General features: G+C 42.6%; 1 protein-coding gene and 1 long non-coding RNA gene across 2 annotated transcripts in view; one reads left to right on the top strand and one right to left on the bottom strand.

The window, feature by feature from the left end:
* LOC143152091 (uncharacterized) overlaps nucleotides 1–18572 on the top strand; it is a 246441-nt gene that overhangs the window by 150314 nt on the left and 77555 nt on the right. The window lies entirely within an intron of this gene.
* The window catches only part of Tei (irregular chiasm C-roughest protein teiresias), a 516885-nt gene continuing 502295 nt past the window's right edge, over nucleotides 3983–18572 (bottom strand). The window contains exons 9-10 of the mRNA XM_076321760.1: nucleotides 13076–13254; nucleotides 3983–6607 (exon numbers count right to left, since the gene is read on the bottom strand). Of these exons, the coding sequence (XP_076177875.1) occupies nucleotides 6374–6607; nucleotides 13076–13254 (413 nt within the window). The 3' untranslated portion in view covers nucleotides 3983–6373. The remainder of the gene's footprint in view (nucleotides 6608–13075; nucleotides 13255–18572) is intronic.

The raw sequence follows: 18572 nt of genomic DNA, 5'->3' as shown, positions 1-18572 counted from the left end.
TGTGGGTTAACGATACGGCAATTGCCATTGGGAACACGAAAAGGTCCGGGAGTTTCGAATCCAGAGTGTAAATCGAAGATTCCTGACTACGCAATTTATTAAAAAGAAGAGCGCTCCTTCAAATGTGTGCAAAAGTTCCTAAATCTCGAAAATAGATATTTTCGTTATTTTCAAATATTACGAGAAACAGAATTTCCATGGAATGTTCGGTAAATGACGGTACAAGCGACAATATGGTAATTCTACGCGAAAAAGTGAATCGAGGATATGGAATAAACTTTTTTCGTACGAGGTTTCGTTTTCGAGAAAATCAACTTTGTTAATTACTCTATTACTTCGTTGAATTTGCTATTCCTATTCTATAATAATATAATCGAAAAGTTTTCCAGTACTGGTCGCTATGGTGTACAATGCACTTTAAAGAATTTATATTTTTCAGGAAACTATAATACATTATATCTGTTCTGGCTCACTCCACACACATCACACGTGTGTATGTGTATCATACACACGCTTTCCCCTTTATTTTAAACATATACGCACGCGTGGTTATTTCTCAAGAAAAATTAAAGAGAAACGAATTGTCGAAAAGGTGACAATTGGGCCAGTGCAATCAATCTAATAAATGACGTTAATCCATACACACGAAACACATCATTCAATCTTATTTTCAAAGTTAAACGCATAAAAAAAATCGAATCAATCCACGCGTGTAAAAGAACATTGCTACACAGAAAAACATCTCGATTTCTTCTATAAAGTTTCTAAATTAAATTTATCACAGGAATAATACTCTTGTGAAAGTACGTTAAAAAAAGTGGTTTCCTTAACTGGTAAAATTGCATTCGTTTATCTTTTAGAAACTGTAAAAGTAACTAAAAATAAGTGTGAGGTCTGAAGTAGTACCTATTTTACTTTCCATTGACCTCGTTCTCTTTCAACTAGACAGAACTAGTTGAAATATATATATATAATATCATCGTCAAGGCTTACGGATGTCACTGCAAGTAGAAACAGCGAGGAATGGTCAGACACGGTGGACGAGTCGTACCGGCGCGTGTACCTGTTGAATCTTGAGCGTCATTTTTCCCGAAAACCGTGACTCGAATGTAAAAATTTCTATTCCGTATTTCCCGTTGATTTTCTCGCGCCATATTCCCGCTCGTAGACACCGGTTACACTTTGTACACGAGTCCTCGTCCGAAATTTCGTATCTAATTGAAAACCGTTGCGAAAGAACGCATATCCCGTGTGAAAATTTTCCACGATATTTCACGCGACGCGAGTAAAACGTACGTGTCGTTAATGGGCTCGGTGATCGTTCAACTTCCCGTAAAGGATTCGCTGAATAAAAGTTTCGCGGTTCGTGGTACAACGCGACCGTTCCCTCGGACCGTTTCTCAATGCAACGCGCAATAAAAGATTTATTCGGGGTAGCTATGTTAAGTGGTTTACCCTGTATAAACTGTTTGCCAAGGACAAAGGGAGTGTTTGAACTCGAGATGTCGGGACGCCGAGCCGTGAAACCCGAGGTGCTTCGTAGTGGACAGTCGTTATTAAGCACCGAGGGTCTCCGCCATTCAACTTTCCACTCGGCGGAGGATCGACGAATTAATTTTATTTCCACGGAGAAGAGTTGCTGCTCTCTTCGGGGATAAGTAAATTTCTCGAGGCCCCATCCACCGGTTCTGTCCGAGTTATTAATCGGGGTTCGTTCGGAGGTTGGTTCGCATCGGTGGCGGAGAACACGATCGATGGAGCGAGACTCGTCGTTCCCTCGTTTCGCCGACTGTATCAAGTTCAAGCGGCCCTCGAAGCTTTCGACCTTCTTCGGCTTCTTGCAATTTCACGAACACAAGGCGCGACCGGGAAAAGACCGTTTCTCGGGCAACTTCGCGGGACAACGACTTCGTTCGTGCTTCACGTGGCGAAAGGAGCAACCGAACGCAAACTTCCGGCGAGCCGGCGTTCTTTCGGCTCGCTTTTCTCCGTAGGGAAACCTTGTTGCGTTTAAGCAAAGAAATGCACGGTTGCGTAACCACGAGTATTTCACAGCCACTTCACGTGACTCTATTAGCATGTCCGTAGCGGCGTACCGGGTCTCGTTACTTTTATTACCACCCCCGTCGTTGCAACGCTTTTATTCTTCATTTTCGTAAGTTTCCACGCTACCTGGAACAATCTCCCACCAACGACGTAGTTTCCTTTATTGATACGAATGTTTTTCAAACTGTACAACCCTCTTTTCCGGGCGGAGGTGATATTCGACTATTTTACGGGTGGTGGTCTTTTTTAGAAGGTACTCGCGTGTAAAATAAATTATTCGGGGTGGGCGAAATTAACATATCGAATGTAATTTATCGAGATACTAGTGTCCTGAATTTAAAATGGATATTTTAAGTATTTTTAGAGGAAAAATTACTAAAAGGTTTGTTTCTTAGGGAAATTTATTAATATAGAAAAAGTGTACTATTTATATTTGTTAACGTTTCGATTTTGCAATTTGGATTACAACGTTTAATAAAGGAACGTTATGAAACGTGATACAGGGCCACGGTGCAGCATGTTGTAACAAAAAGTCAATACTGACATGTTATAGCTCTTTTCGTGTTGTACAACTTTTGTACATAAAGGTTTTCATATCTCTGAAAATAACGGAGAAATTCAATATGGTGGAAGTTATTGGACCATCCTCTGTATGTAATGTAATATAAAACGAGTATAATATGAGTGGTTTGTCGTGTTTAAAAAATAAAAAAAAGTCTATTTCCGGTACGATTCGCAGAAAAGAAATTATGATTAAAATTTAGGTTCGAAACATTTTTTTGGAAACTTTATATGGTAAACTATACTTGCAAATTCTAAGTCCTTTATTTCTTTCAATAAACGATCTCCTGGTACGCATACTTATGGTATATATACTTACGATACGTGTACTTACGTATTCCATAGTCTTCGTGTTCTTGAGCGAATCTTTCCTTAACGCTCGTACAATTCGAATGAATCGTAACTCGTACACGTTACCTGCTTTCTGAGAGGTTCGTGACCTGTATCACTTGTACGTTTTCTTTCGTTGCTTATTAAGTCGTACGTATTCGGAAGAAAGACAACAAAGCAAGTGGTAACGAAAAACAGTGAGGTTTCTTAAATGCCTTGTTCGAAGTATCGACAAGAACGATTACTGGGAGAATGACTGTGAAACCGAGTACTTCGACCGAACAGAACCGCGTGATTTCTTTGTGAAAGCAATTTGTCTACTTTTCGTCCCCTTCCGTCTGCTCACGACGAAGTTCGAGCTGCAAGATTGACTTTTCTATCATTCCGAAGACTTAATTCGCATTACTGGAAGAAATTCCGAGGGAAATGACTTTCCATTTCTGATCCGTGCATTTCGAGTCACTTTTGCACACGCGGAAGCCTCGGTTGCATTTTGTTAATCTAACCACGATGAAATTTAATCGTGTTTCGTGAAATTTCAGTTTTAAAAATGTCACAACCTTGTACAGTATTCTATAGCGGAATCTATCTTGAAAGTAACCAGTACCATCTGCAACGAGTTATTATTTTAACAACTATCGAACAGATAGGATAGTTTTTGTTGGTCTTTTATACTCGAAAATTCCATCGTGATAGTTCTTCTAAAAACAAGTTATATTTACTTTAGACAGTTTTTCGTATTGTTTACAGTGCAGGAAATGCTACAAAAAATATTTCTCACTAAAAGTACATTGACTAGGGGTTTGTTCGTTTATGCATCGTTGTTAACGGAAATTTAAAATATCAAAAATAGAATTTTTGTATGTACAGATATGTATACTTACCGTTTAACAAAACTCGAAGAAAGAAAATTCGAAACGTTCGGTGTCGACGTTTAAAAATAAATCGAACGAAGAGTAATAAAAAGTAGAAACAACTCGTTCGTTTAAAATTGACGAACGAGAACGGTGGTGACGGTGCAGGATTGAAGAACAATTAATATTGTAAATATCATTTATTGGACTTTTAGGCGTCATGGGGTACAACGATTACATCACGTTGCTTATTTGTAACACCTAAGCAATTCGACAAAGGAAACGATAAAGGAAAAGTAAAGGAAAAAGGAGACGTTCGATCCATCGTGTAGACTAAATTATACATGAAAGGATACCAGGTAATTTTCGTCTCGCGTCTATGAGCAATACCGACTTCCGGTGCAAATTAGGCGAACGGGTTGAACGAAGCTACGCATCGCAGCCGGTACGCGTTAGAAAAATTAGGAACCACCGCGTTCACGAAACTTCACGCAACGATATTCACCCGAAGGAACTGGAACGATCGAAACGAGACGCTACGATTACAATGAATAAATTCACGGAGGACAACGATGCCACGCTTTCACACCGAATCTCTCTCACTTCCCGTCGCAAACGTTTCGTTTCCCCGCCCGATTGCAAATATCGGGCAACCATCGAACGTTAATTCGCATAGGACGTTCGTCCGGGTTATGCGTGTGTGTGTGTGTATGTGTGTAGGTGTGTGTAGAGCGCGTTAATTGTAACGATCCTCGTTGAAACGTTCGAAACTGAAATCCTCTTCCGTCGCCTTTGTTTCTCCTGCCCCCGCGAGGAGTGAAACCAACGATGACCGATACACGACATCCGGGGAAGGCGAACGAGAACTTATGGCTAAATAAAACTTTATAAAAATATATCAACGAATAATAAATATATCTCTAACAGCGTCACTGTATAATTCGTCATACATAGCGGCCGGTGTCCCGACAGCCTATGCATTTACAATCACTATATACACGCTATTTAGTACTACTTACCTAAAATAATATACAACAATGTACTTTTTTCTTTTTCTTTTTTTTTTTTCCTTTTAATCTTTTAATCTTCCTATTTCATTCGTGAATACTTTTTTGTATCTTTATTTTATTTATTTCCCTTTATCTCGGTTTCTCCTCTTTGGTGTCCCACCCCATTCATCCCCTCTGGCCGTGTTACGCGGCGTTCGTATATATCCCCTTCGAGCAACCACCTCTTGCACAATTTTCTTTCGTTCGTTTCTCCCGTCGCCGGAACTATTCTTCCGACGTCGCGTTACGCGCGCGTTGCCGTGAAACAATTACGTCGAACGAGACTTCCGGTCTTCGTCTCGTTGCTCGTCTCGCGGGGCGCCAGTCGTTCTTTCGTTTCGTTTCGTTTTTTCTTGTTCTTTTTCTTTCTCTCGTTCTCTTCCCGCGAAACTCGAATGAAAAATTGGTCTCCCGTTCGGCGCGCACTGTCCTCCAACGTTGTCGCGCGTCGTCGCCGTTACCTTACAAATAAACTATACAAATATTTACACGTGCCCCGCGTAACGCGTAACGTCTCCCGCGTTCTCCATCTCGCCATCCGGTTACTCGCGGAGCCAAAAAACCTCGACACGTCTCGCGAACATTCGAGAAGCTCGCGAGTCGTTTCGCAAACAATTCCCCCCTTTCATCCCCCATCGTTTATATCGCGTCCCATGCCCGCGTTTCTCCAATTTAAGGCCGGAGAAAGACTACACGGGCGTGTCGCGGTCCACGCGAAACCGAGTTTCTCGAGATCTCGGAAGGTTTCTCGAACGCGAACTAAAGGCTCTCGAGAAATACAACCGAAAGGAGTATTCCAAATACCACCGTTCAGAAACAAACGCGTTCACGATCGTCTATCACTTATCCGTCGTTCAACCGTTAGTAAAAGAATCCCCTAGGACACGGGTTAACGTTCGTACGAAATATCTCGCGACGAGATTCAACGATCAAGGGAATCTCGAGGCTCTGGATTAGAGGCTCGTAGCCGGGAGCTTCCAACCATCGATCACGAGACAGCGTCGATAAAAAAAAAACAAAAAATCTCTGTTTAATGCGCGCGTTCACCCTTCGCGGATTCGAAAATGAAGAAGGAAACGAAAAGAAAAAAAAGAAGAAAGAAACCGGGGAAAAAACATGGCGAAAGAGACAAGAATAATAAAAAGAAAAAAAAAAAAGAGGAGAAAATCGCGCGCGAGACTCCTCGTCGCGTATCGTCGTCGAACGCGTCGAATTCGACGCGGTTCCTAGAGCGAGTAATTATTCGTGTTTCGTTCGTGTTTGTTTTCATTTCGATTATTTCTTTTCTTTCTCTCTCTCTTTTCGTTTCTTTCTTCATTCGCTCTCTCCCCCTCACCAACCGTAAGTATATTATTTACAGAATCGTCGTCGTCGTAGTTTACGAAATACTGAGGGAACTCGTCCCGTTCTACTCCCCCCGTCCCCTCCCCATTGTCGCGCCGAGGGACGCTTCGTGTTCGATTCTTTCGTTCGTTGGTTCGTTCCCGTGAGGAACGGTGTTCGTGGGGCGCGCGGGCCTCGGAGCCGGGCTCTTCAGCGACGGTGCTCCTGCAGGATCGCCAGAGCCAGACAAAGCGACAGACAAGTGAGGCTCGCTGACCGGAAGTGAGCGTGACTGTACTCGGAGGCCCGTGTCACGTTCAACAGAACGGAAGCGTCCGTGATCCCTTCCGACGAGCGTACCAGCAGCAACCATTCGCCAGCGTCCGACCATTGGATCGTGTCGAAGCTCAGCACCGCCCTGTAACAGAACTCGGTGCCGCCGTCCTGTAAGGTAAACAGGAAAACGTGCGTCATTGATGAACCGGATAATCATTGGCCAAACCGCGAACGAACGCCTACAGTTTCATGTCTCGATAGTTATCGCGATCCCTGCAACTGCCTTTCGTAATTACTTCAACCGATAATCCACCACGCGACTCGCCGATTGAAGAATTTTTATTTAGGGAATTTTTGTACAGGGAATGTACAATTTGGGTTCTGAGTTTACTAAACGATGCATAGACTGTATTTGTTCGTTGTTAATTGTTGGAAATGAATTTTACGAGATTGGGAGTGGGTTGATTGGACGTAGAAAAGGTGTGAGTAGTGTAAGTAGAAAGTATGGGAATTGTCACAAGTTTGTGTGTCTGTTATCCAAGATTATTAGATTATTATTAGGATTGTTTCCATTTAAGTGGCAGTAGCAGGGACATCGAAACTCGTTCCATGTACAGTTAAAATCTAATCGTTACCGAGACACACGAAAAGCAATTGTTACGTCGTGTGCTCAGTGTTCCTGACGAAATCAGGAAAATGGCGTACAGAGGAAGGATAGATGCAACATAGAACTAATTTAGGACGTGAAAGTTTTTAAACTCGTTTAAACATAGTTCTTATTAAACTTGGAATTTACTGCTTCAAAGCGACAGATTCCTGCTACGAAGCTGTTCGACTCCGCCAGGAATGTTTTTATCGCGTAATGTTCATTAACTCTCGACTCGATAACGTCGATTCGACCCGTCTTTCTTATCTACTGCGATTCCGCTTAGGTTCTTACGTTTAAACTTTCGCGTGAAACTGAAAACTTCCCGCGTCGCCCTACGTCTTCGCTTCAATTGCCCGTATCACCTTTGATTTTCATCGGTTTTTGTCCGCCAGCTGCTCTTTTATTGCTCGCTTTTTCTTTTTCGTAGAATCGTAGAATCGTCGTCCCTTTCTGCCACAACTTTCTTATACATTCCCGATAAACCGGAGCGTATTAAATCAGTCCGCTTCGAAACCGGCGACTTTGTATTCGAGAAGGGCGTGGACGAACTTTCGAAAGAGCGATGTTGATTCTAGAAACGTTCCATTCGATTGTTAATATACGTTCTCTCATCGTGTACGTGGAATGATAATCGAGACAAACAATAGTAACACGATTTCTTTTTTCTTCGTTATTTTCGCAAGCTCGTAAGTCCGACAAATAAGAAGAATCGGGGAACAATTTTGTTCGTTAATTTCAGTTTGCACAGAGTTCAATAACGGTAACCGAAAATTTACAGGTATATTATATATATATTTTAGAATTGAAAACAATGTTCTAATAAACGTTTCTGAAACATGGTTAGCCGATCGATCTTCCTTCCTGGTATAAATGCTCCAGGAATTGTTGAAATTCATTGTGCACCACAATACAGAAATTAATCAAAAATTCTAATTGTTACGAAACAACGCGATAATTTACCCGACCGTGTCTCGCGTTTATTAGAATTTCGTTGTTAATATCGACCCGTGGAATACACGTAGAAACGTTGAAACAGCATTGTCGAATCGCTCTGTGTAAAGATGCCGGCAAGAATCAAATAAAAGCGGAGAAAGCAATTTCCACATTTTACCCGTGTTGAGTGCAAACTGGCTCTCGAAATTCTGCTTTCGGTTATTCGAATTTCCGTGGGAATTGCCGCGGTGGAATTCTTCCTGGTCTCTTTCTCTTTTAATCGTCGAACAAACCATCGAAATTCGCGATCTTAAGGCTCGTTCTCGAATTCTAACCCGACCCTTAAAGACCCTCGGAGTGCATGTCCGCGGTAGAATTACGTTTACGTAATTGAATCGAGCGAGGAGGAACGTTCGATGTTGGCCGTCTCGGTGATATTTCGTTGCACAATTCGGAGCAGACGTCGTTGAAAGTCTCGCGAATTTTTCGCATGCAAGGAGTCGCAGTTTCTTGCTCCATTTAACTTCACGTTTCGCCCTCGCTGTTTCTCAGTTTTTCCATCGCGAGTACCCCGTTCCCCTTGGCTCCACGTCTTCCCCATTCGACGAGTCTTTCGCGATTCTTATCCTCGTCGCACCTTGCTCCGTTTCCTTTGTCGTTTCGCTTATTCTTTATCCATGCTTGGTAATTTGCACGGACGCTTCCTTTTTCTTTCCATCGGCATCGAATTTCACGGAACGTGACGCCATTTTTGTCCGTATTACGATACCTTCTGGTATTGTTCGAAGAAAGTGGACACTTAATAATTCATCGATACACTGAAATTGAAAGCTCATTCGGTAAAGTTTCATATCGAACGAAATTTCAATTGTATATTATAAAATTAGAAGTTCATTCGGTGAAAAATTTACCAATAATATTACGAACAAAATATCAACCGTTGCATACTATTTTTCCAAAGGCTTTGTAATAATTTGATCAACCACTGTGTTTAGTATCCCCTGTAAATCCACGCGAAGCGAAATTAAACGAACGAGCGTTTTCTTCGACTAAACACTTCTTCGGAACCTCTCGAGGGATGACTTCTTCCCTCGGTGGTGAATAAGTTGTTGAAGAACAGTTACAATGGAGAACATCGGAATTCGAAGGGCGATGAAAACCATTTAAAGTGTACGCGAGCGTGTGACGGGTGTCGGTGAGTAGTGCGCGCGTCGACAAGCGGATTCTTTAATTTCGACAGACGTTGGAGGTTGGAGGGGTCGTTGTAACGACAACGGTCTCGTGAACGAGACTTTGTCGAAACAAGGTCAACGAAGAAGCATCCGCTGGAAGTGCAATTTAACTTGGAAGACCATCGAGGACTCGGTACTCGGCACCGTTGGAGCAAACTTTGTCGTTGACGAATACGAGGCAACAATTTCGCTCCTCGATGCGAGAGAATTATACTTTTATCGCGGTAGCGTCGCGACGTCCGGCCATACACCCTCGGGTCTCAACGCGAACGACCGAAGCGTGATTTCTTGTCGACGGAACACCGTGGAAAAGGGAATAAAAGGAACGTGGGCCGTAGCTGGCTGCTGAGATAGAGGAATGCTTGTTGCATACCGTGGGAAATACGAGAGAAGGAGGAGATAAAACGCGATACCGAATTCATACGTGAGCTCGCCGCTTATTTCATTTCTGCACCGTCGTCGTTTCTCCCTTTTTCTCTCCTCTTCCGAAAGACGGAGTCCGGAGACTAGATGACCACACAAAAGACGGATTAACCGTTTTTCCGAGGAATCAGGAATAACGGCAAAGCGCGCGGAACTGAGAGAAGTAGAAGGTGGAGGAAGAGAAGAGCCGGAACGGAGCAGAGGAGGAGGTGCTGGTGGAGGAGGGACGAACGGAGCCAAAGGAAAGAATCCAACGTAGCTTTAGAGGGATTTGCTAATGCACCTGTGCTACGCGTTTGTTTTTATTAACTTTTAATCTCCTTTGTTCCGCGCGAGAACGTTCTTAATTCGTTCAACGGGAAGCGATTGTCTCGTGTTGATTTCGTCGATTTTTTTCCCAGCGGAGAAATTACGGATTTCATCGGAACTGTTTCACTGTCCTTAATTATTTAAGCCGGGTAGACACTTTCGCGCTCGCGCGAGTTACTCGGGTCCCGCATTATACCGCTTTTACGCTCGGTATGTACTCGTCGGAATCACGGCCGTTCGAGCGGTGATTTTTGCCCCGAATCGACACTGGAATATTGTTTGAAGATTAATCGCGGCTTCCGACCTTTCGAGGGTGGCAACGAATGACGATTCCCGTCGTGAAACACGGAACCGAGTAAGACGACGGTATTTTCGAGTTCCTCGCGGAGAATCATCGCGCTGGGGCGCGAATACGAGCTATCGTAAGGGAACGAAATTCGTCCAACGGAGCGTGAAAGACTTAAATTATCTTGTCGGGTAACGTCGAGCGTATTGGCTCGAGGAGTACGCGAAAATTTTCGGAACGGGACAGGCTCTGACCGAACACGTAGAATTAAGGTGCGTATCCGACCAGACAAGTAGATCGCGGTGCATATTCGAGTCGAGAAGTAGAATATGGAACGTACCCAACTGGGCGAGCAGAATGGGAAACTTACGAGCAGGTCGAATGGGGAAACATATGTGACTGATTCTGGATGAATAGAATAGGGAGAAGTCGAGTAGAATAGGGAGAGCAGCAAATCAGACGAGTAGAATAGGAAGAGCAGCAAATCAGACGAGTAGAATAAGAACTGCAAATCAGACGAGTAGAATAGGAAGAGCAGCAAATCAGACGAGTAGAATAAGAACTGCAAATCAGACGAGTAGAATAGGAAGAGCAGAAAATTAGACGAGTAGAATAGGAAGAGCAGCAAATCAGACGAGTAGAATAAGAAGAACAGCAAATCAAAGTAGAACAGGAAGAATGACCAAGCAGACCTGAAGGAAGATATTCGAGTTAACTCAAATCTAGTACCACGTGTAAAGGGAACGTGGACAGTGTCGACAAATATTTACTCAGTGGGGGACCGTGAAAGGTCGACCAAACTATTCGACCCACGACTACTCGCAATTTCGCCCGATGATAAACTTTCCGATACCGTACGGTAAAATACGTATCGTATTCGAGAAATCGAAACAGGAACCGATTATAATTGTAAAAGTAGATTGGGTATGTTACCGTTCAGACAAACCAAGTAGAACGCGAAGTCGGCCAGGCAGGTGGAATGAGACCGTTCCCGGCCGGACAAACGGAGTAGAGGGTGTGTGTGGTCAGCCAAGTGGAATATGGCACGTCCGTGATCAGACAAGCGAAGTAGAACCGGCCGGTCCGGACCAAATGGAACGAAGCGATCAATGGTTGCTTTTTATAAGGAAAATTATACAATTGTCGAAAAGAAACAAGAATGGTGACGTATTGTTATATTGTCTTCTCCGCACGAGTGTACTGTGTTGCCTCTTACGCGCGTTTATAAAATATTGCACAGAATTCTTTCACGCGATGCAGCTTTTAAAGACTGATAAGAAATGACTAAATTTTAGAAATTGATAGGAAATTTCAACATTTTTTCACGACGATTCAAAATCACTCGTTCAGTGGAAGATATGAAATTCTAACGCGAAAACAATATACGTAAAATTTCTGGCAACATTGAATTCGAATTTAAAACGAACATTTGATCCAAGTCTTTTCGAAATACATTCGTTCACGGATTCGTACGTTAAAATTGTAATTAGAATTCGTCGGAAATTTTCGGTTCACCGTCTGGACGTTTCGCGCAATTCCGTTTCCAACTGGACCGAATGTTTCACGCCTTGATTCGTCGAGAAAGTCGCAATAAACACGCACGGTAGCATAAATCACGGACGTGGGTTGCAACCATCCGCGACAACGTGCCTCGAACAACCGAAGAAGGCGAAGCGTCGTAAAACGTCGTAATGTTCTTTTCCACGGTGCACTTTGCGGACAAACAATCTTCGGGTGGAAACGCTTCGCGTGTCACGGTGTTGTGCTCGCTCTCGTCCTCGAACGTTCTCATTGTTGGCCGTGCAAATACATCGAGACATCGCGTTCCGCAAGTACTTTTGTTCTCCGGGGGCGTTGGTCCTCGGAAATTTCATCGAAAAGTTCGCGGCGCCTCTGAGCGAAATTTCCGAGGCATTCGTCGAGAAGCACGACTGATAGTAGTTAGTACGTGATTTATCCGGCTCGTTCTCTATATCCCTTGTTATCCGGGACTGCAGTAGCGGGTAATTAATTCGTGGAATTGCAGCTCCTCGGCGAGGTTTAGGCGGGGAACGGAGAAACCCGGACTCGGTGCACGTGTTGCGGTGAGCGTAGTTATTTTGACCCAGATTCTGTTTTGAATGCCACACTGTCGATATCCTGGCTACCAACTATTCCGTTGGAACATCTGCGCGAAAAATTAATAATCCTCCGCGAATTTTAACGCCGCGATCACGACCAAACGAACAACACTGTTGGATCTCGATTTATAGAGTGTGCTCGTTGTCGGTCTTAATTCGTGAGAATAATATTGTTCGTATGAATTATAATTTGTCCTCGTGGGTACGTTGGGTACTGTGCACGATTAACGAGAAGTCTTGTGGAAAGAATGCGGGTCAAATCGGTCGATTTGCGTGCATTTCCAATTGGTAGGAACTCCTTGGCAATGAACGTACAACACAATCGTTTCTCGATGTTGTACAAACGTATCGAAGAAATATAACGAGATGAAAATTAATTGAAATACTCGTGATATTTAGTTATATGTAACAATTTTTTTTCATAAAGTACACACGTGTCTACTATATTTAAATTCTCTACGAAAGGCTCTCGTAACCTCTTCACCGCTCTGTTTTCGTCATTCTGTACCAAGTCACGTGATTCGAATCTCGGTGATGTCAAGGTCTGTACAGTGGTATTCCAATACTATCGGAACAAGACGAAGGCGCGTAGAAGTACGGGTCGTTGTTCGAAACGGACGAAGAATCGTGAGAAAAGGGTGAACATACATTTTTCATAATAGGATAGAAAAAAAAAAATGGTACCTCTATAGCGAGTGCTTGAACTCCATCTCTGGCCGGTGCACCGGGCACATAGACGTTCTCCTCGGACATCCAGAGTACCTTGGTGTATCTTGGCTCGGCGCAAAACTCGACGACGATGGTTAAAGGTTCACCCTCCTTCGCTGTCACCGTCTGACTAGGCGGATGAACCATGGGTCGACCTGGAACAAAAATTCAAAAACAACCCGCTTAACTTTTGCACAGTTACTTTTCACCGGTTCGTAAATCTTTCTTTGTCGGATCCAACAGTTCGGCTGTAACTCATCCCTCGCGCTCTCGAGTTTCTAAATAGCTTTGTGTCTCGTTAGCTGCGAGAATATCTCCGTGTGTATCTAAACGACGTAATCTTAGGCAATATCCGTTGAATTACACGTCAACGACGACGCACGACAGATCCTCCAGTTACCACTTCGAACGATAATTAATCGAGACGATCGAACGAAAAGGAAACCAAGTGGAATATAGCGATTAGTGTACGGAGAATTCCTCGAGTAGGGAAATTACAGGTACTGTAATAGCGAAACTCTTGTGTACGAATTAATTATGAGGAAATGTGGAAAATAACAAAGTGTCTGTAATATAATTCGATCGATCGAACATGAACGTAACAAAGATAAGGGTTGCGTAAAATTTGCATTGCACTCGTTATTTTTGCTCTGCTGAAATAGAAAACAAGACGGTGAGAAATAATAGAGAAACTTCGTCGAAATTTTAATTCAATACGATACATTTTTCATTTCAAAAGATTTCGACGCGTAAATAGCGAGAAGACCAACAATCGATCGTAATTTATTCACGATACGGATCAGCAGCCTCTGTGGTATTCGAACAGAATTTCGAGATCGCTCGATCTTCCAGAAAACTCCCCGGGTGTTCAACTCGCGACTAAACAGAACGGACGAGTTCTTACGCGTTTATACAATCGTATAATATTTCATCGGTTTCGTGGAATATTGATCCCCGATAACGGACGAGCGCGGTAGAAATTTATTTATGTACACGATTTCACCGTCTCTCGCTCTATCATTCTCGTTCCTCTCTCTTTCTCTCGTTTTTACTTACTTTTTATTTTTCTACTTGCTCTCTACATTTTTTTCCGTTCGAAATAAATATTTATGGTACGTTTTTCGTGTTTACGCGCACAATAGCGCGGTAACTATCGTCGTTGGGTGGGGAGTGTTCGCGCGCACGATTCCCGGTAAACACGAACCTTTTGATTTACTCGTTTCGGAGGGTTTCGCGATCCCTCGGCAAACACCAGCGGCGCCCGATGATCGAAAACTAGACTCACAGGGGGGGTGACAATGTGGCCGGAGCCTACAGCGATTTCGAAATCGACCTGTGCCGCGCCGGTGCAATTTGCAGTCACGGATCCTCGATTTCAAAGCCTCAAGGCGATCGTGATTTCCGGAACCGCTTCAACTCGGTCTCGTCAAAATATATCCTTGCCACTGGCGGCGATAGACGTGTCGTAACGCGCGAAACGGAAAGGAAATACATTCGGAAATCGCGAATCGACAGGATCACGGTAAAGGATAACGATTCCCCGCGTTTGATTCGAGTTTCAACGTTATTGTTGCGACGCCCAGGCTTTGAAACGGTATCGTAGCGAGACGCGTTCTCGTACCTCTGGTTAAACACGTGCGAGTGAATTATTAAGTTCGGTGGGTACGTTGCGCGATACTTGTATTTCTAAGAAGAAACTCGACTAATTGAACGGATGTGTTCTCTTCGTGGATACAATTGAATCTCTTCGTTTTCTATTCTGTCCTCTTCCACGTCGACTTTTACACTAGAACCACAGTACGATGCTATTTCGTTCTATTACTTTCATATCTGTCCTGAGACTTCGACTGAGATTCGAATCGACTCCAATCGCGCTGCATTCGTTCTTAAAACCTCGAATATACGCATACACGTATTCTCATACCTTGGGAAAAGAATCACCTGCACCTTTCGTCCAAATCTTCGAAACAAACGCAGTTTTACATAGTCCCTTATACTTTGCTCCGCGTGCAATCGTACCGGGTGATCGAAATGAATAATTTCTGATTTTTCTCCAGAGTTTCTTCTCCGTGGAGAATTTTTTTTCGTAGAAGACAAGAAGACGGTTCGAACGGGGAGAATTAACGAAGCGTTACGTTTCATTACCGACTGGTAATCGGTAATAAAATTTGTTTCCGATGTCGAATTGAATAGCGACGGAATCTTGATTTACTCGAGCAGCTAAATTGCTCGCGATCGATCGTCCGGGACAGGACAATGCAGTCGATAATTAGATTCATTCGCACTCTGGTATAAAAGAGTATAATTCGTTCGATATTCAAGCCCGGCCGTTGCGTTCTCCTTTAATAATTTATTCGCCCGTTAAGGGAGTGTTTGTTACCGCGTCTCGTATACGCGCGTCTTTGTGCACGCGGTTTTTTTTCAGAATTTCAATAATAAAAGTTCAACGTTGCAAATCGAATCGGGGTTTTTCCCACCCCGTCGAAGGGTCGAACTTCTGTTGTCGGTTTTAACGAGCATTGTCTTTGAAGTTCCGCCCCAATTACATTTACACCGTTCTCTACACGCTCAACTTCTTTAGGGACGACCTATTTTATTCGAGACAAATAAAAAATTCAAAGCGCTATATCGACTCGTGACACGACCAACGGCCGTACCGTTCGTGTGTTCCATTATCGCGAAATTCAATCACGAATATTCGTTGGCAATTTTAACGATCGTTTCGACGCGTCGGTACTTAAAATAATTTCACTAGGTGCACGTGCGCATCCCCGAAAGAAACATCCAATTAATTAACCGACCAACTGTGAACCACCGCTAATATCCAAACAGTAAGTCGAATTTAGTTTCTACACAATTACGATATTGTGCTATTTATGTCACGGTTTCCTAAGCTTCCTGCTTTCTCGCGTATCTATTACGCTCTGTCGGAGACTACTAATTAATTAATAGAACTCGTTGCGACGATAATAGATATCCTAGTTCGTACGAGATGCTTGTTCTGTAATTATGTCACTTTATTTGGTCAAAATTTTAAATCTGTCTTCTGTTTCCTCAATTAACGATATTATCTACCAAATCTCCATTCATCAAGAATCCAAATCTGATCGTGTTACAACTACTGGTTCTTCTTTCTACATAATTTATTAAACTCCTTCGAGTAGCTCCAAAAAAGGAAATGATCAATTTTAAATAAAACATACAGAATTGATCACACGTATTTTTCCCCCTTCGATACACACAATATACTTTTAAAAAACCGGAAATTTTCTTCGAGTAGCTCCAAAAAAGGAAACGATCAATTTTAAATAAAACATACAGAATTGATCACACGTATTTTTCCCCCTTTGAAACACACAATATACTTTAAAAAAACCAGAAATTTTCTTCGAGTAGCTCCAAAAAAGAAATGATCAATTTTAAATAAAACACACAGAATGGATCGCACACCTCTTCGAAACACATAATGTACTCTAAAAAAAACCGGAAATTTTCTTCGAGTACTCGTTACCGACGATTTCATCGAATATTTCAATCGTTGAAACACGTTGTTAAAGAGTCGTTCCACAATGACGTTGAATGCGTCATAATTTTCAATGTTCGAACCCAGCGACAATCGCGCCTCATACAACGACAGTTACAATCTACACAATCACGTGAGAAACGACGATAAAGATAAATCGTGTGTTTACGTAACGAACACTGTACGAATCATAACGAATCCCTTCTCGAAGGTCGAAGAAAACGAAAACATCCTTGTAAGTTTTTCGAAGCAGTTCCGTTTCGATGCATTGTGCGAGCATCCGGCGCCTTATCGAGGCGATCGTTCAACGACTTGTCAACTGTGACGAACTACTCGATGTCGTATCAGCAGCTTTGTTCCCTCTGCACTTTAGCTAATTGAAGCGTGGATGCCGGCCGGTTAGCCGCGACGATTTCACGTCTCTCTTTCGCTTGCCACGGTGTACTGGCTCCTCTCTCTCTCCCTCTCTCTCTCTCTCTCTTGCTCTCTCGCTGCGCCCTCCGCTTCCTTTTAGCCGGTTCTCATCTGCATGGATTTCCTGCTTCGTAAAGCAAGCTTTCTGACCCTGGTTGGCCCATCTGCAACGGTGAATAGAAGCGGAACAGTACACTCGGCCGTGGCTGCTCATGAATATTCCTACGACTGAAATTACTGGAATACCTTGGCTGCGCGCCTCTTGTTTCTGCGGCGAGGGTGAAAGCTCGGGACTGTCTGTCTCCTTTCCGTGTTTCCCTTCCATCAAACCTGTCCCACCTGTGCCGTTTCACCGGCGAACCCCACCGTTCGGCCGATACCGGAAAAACCCCGACTGCATTCCTCGATGCACCACACGGTGGGTACGCTGGATTCTTTTTTCTTTTCTTTTTTTTTTTTTTCGTCTCTGTACTCCACGCTCGGATTATTTTCAAGTCGATCGGTAATCAGTATCGGTTGTTCTCGAGGAATTGAGCGGTGATTTTTCTCCAAGCATATTTCGTCGATGGTTCTTCGTTTTTAATCCGAAGAATATGACGATTTGTAGTTGAAACTTTTGGAAAGTAGGTAGTGATGTGTAGTTTTGTGTACAGTTGTTACGAGTGAAAAGTTACGAATGAAAGTAAATTGAGAAAGGTTTGTGGAAATGTTTATGGATAAGAGAATTGTTGCGAAATAGAAAGTAGGGTTCGAAACGTTAATTAAGATACTTGTAACTAGTCACAGACTGGTTAACGATGTTTGAACATTTGACAGCGAACGAGTAAGTTCGTGAAATTATTATTACGGGAGTGGATGAACAATTTCGTGCAATGTATCATCGATATTCTTTATTAACGGTGAATAATCTAGAGGATTTCTTTCGGTAGGAATATTTTCCGTTACACACCACTATCTGTTGCTATCTTTCAGGAAACAAATGGATAACGCGTCGAAAGGAAACTTCGTCTTTTGAATCCATGAATTACTCATGCACTTCCCTATCGGAAGTCCAGGTGCAAGCTCTGTGTAAAGTCTGATGTCAATAACATTCCGAAGTTCAAATAAATTCTATACTACGGGTTCAAATACCTTTTCCACGGAACTCTTTCTTTTTTTGTAACGTATAAAGTATCGCTGTGATCGTCGATACGTTTAGAAAACGTTGCATACACGTTCGATATTAATTTCGAACAATTCGATATTAATTTCGAACAGTTCGATATTAATTTCGAACAGTTCGATATTAATTTTGAACAGTTCGATATTAATTTCGAACAGTTCGATATTAATTTTGAATAATTCGATATTAATTTCGAACAGTTCGATATTAAGTTTGAACAGTTCGATATTAATTTCGAACAGTTCGATATTAATTTTGAACAGTTCGATATTAAGTTTGAACAGTTCGATATTAATTTCGAACAGTTCGATATTAATTTTGAACAGTTCGATATCAATTTTGAACAGTTCGATATTAAGTTTGAACAGTTCGAT

The sequence above is a fragment of the Ptiloglossa arizonensis genome, chromosome 10, assembly GCF_051014685.1.
Source record: "Ptiloglossa arizonensis isolate GNS036 chromosome 10, iyPtiAriz1_principal, whole genome shotgun sequence".
Classification (NCBI taxonomy): domain Eukaryota; kingdom Metazoa; phylum Arthropoda; class Insecta; order Hymenoptera; family Colletidae; genus Ptiloglossa; species Ptiloglossa arizonensis.
The sequence above is the reverse complement of the archived record's forward strand: the minus strand, read 5'-3'. Positions and strand labels throughout refer to the sequence as shown.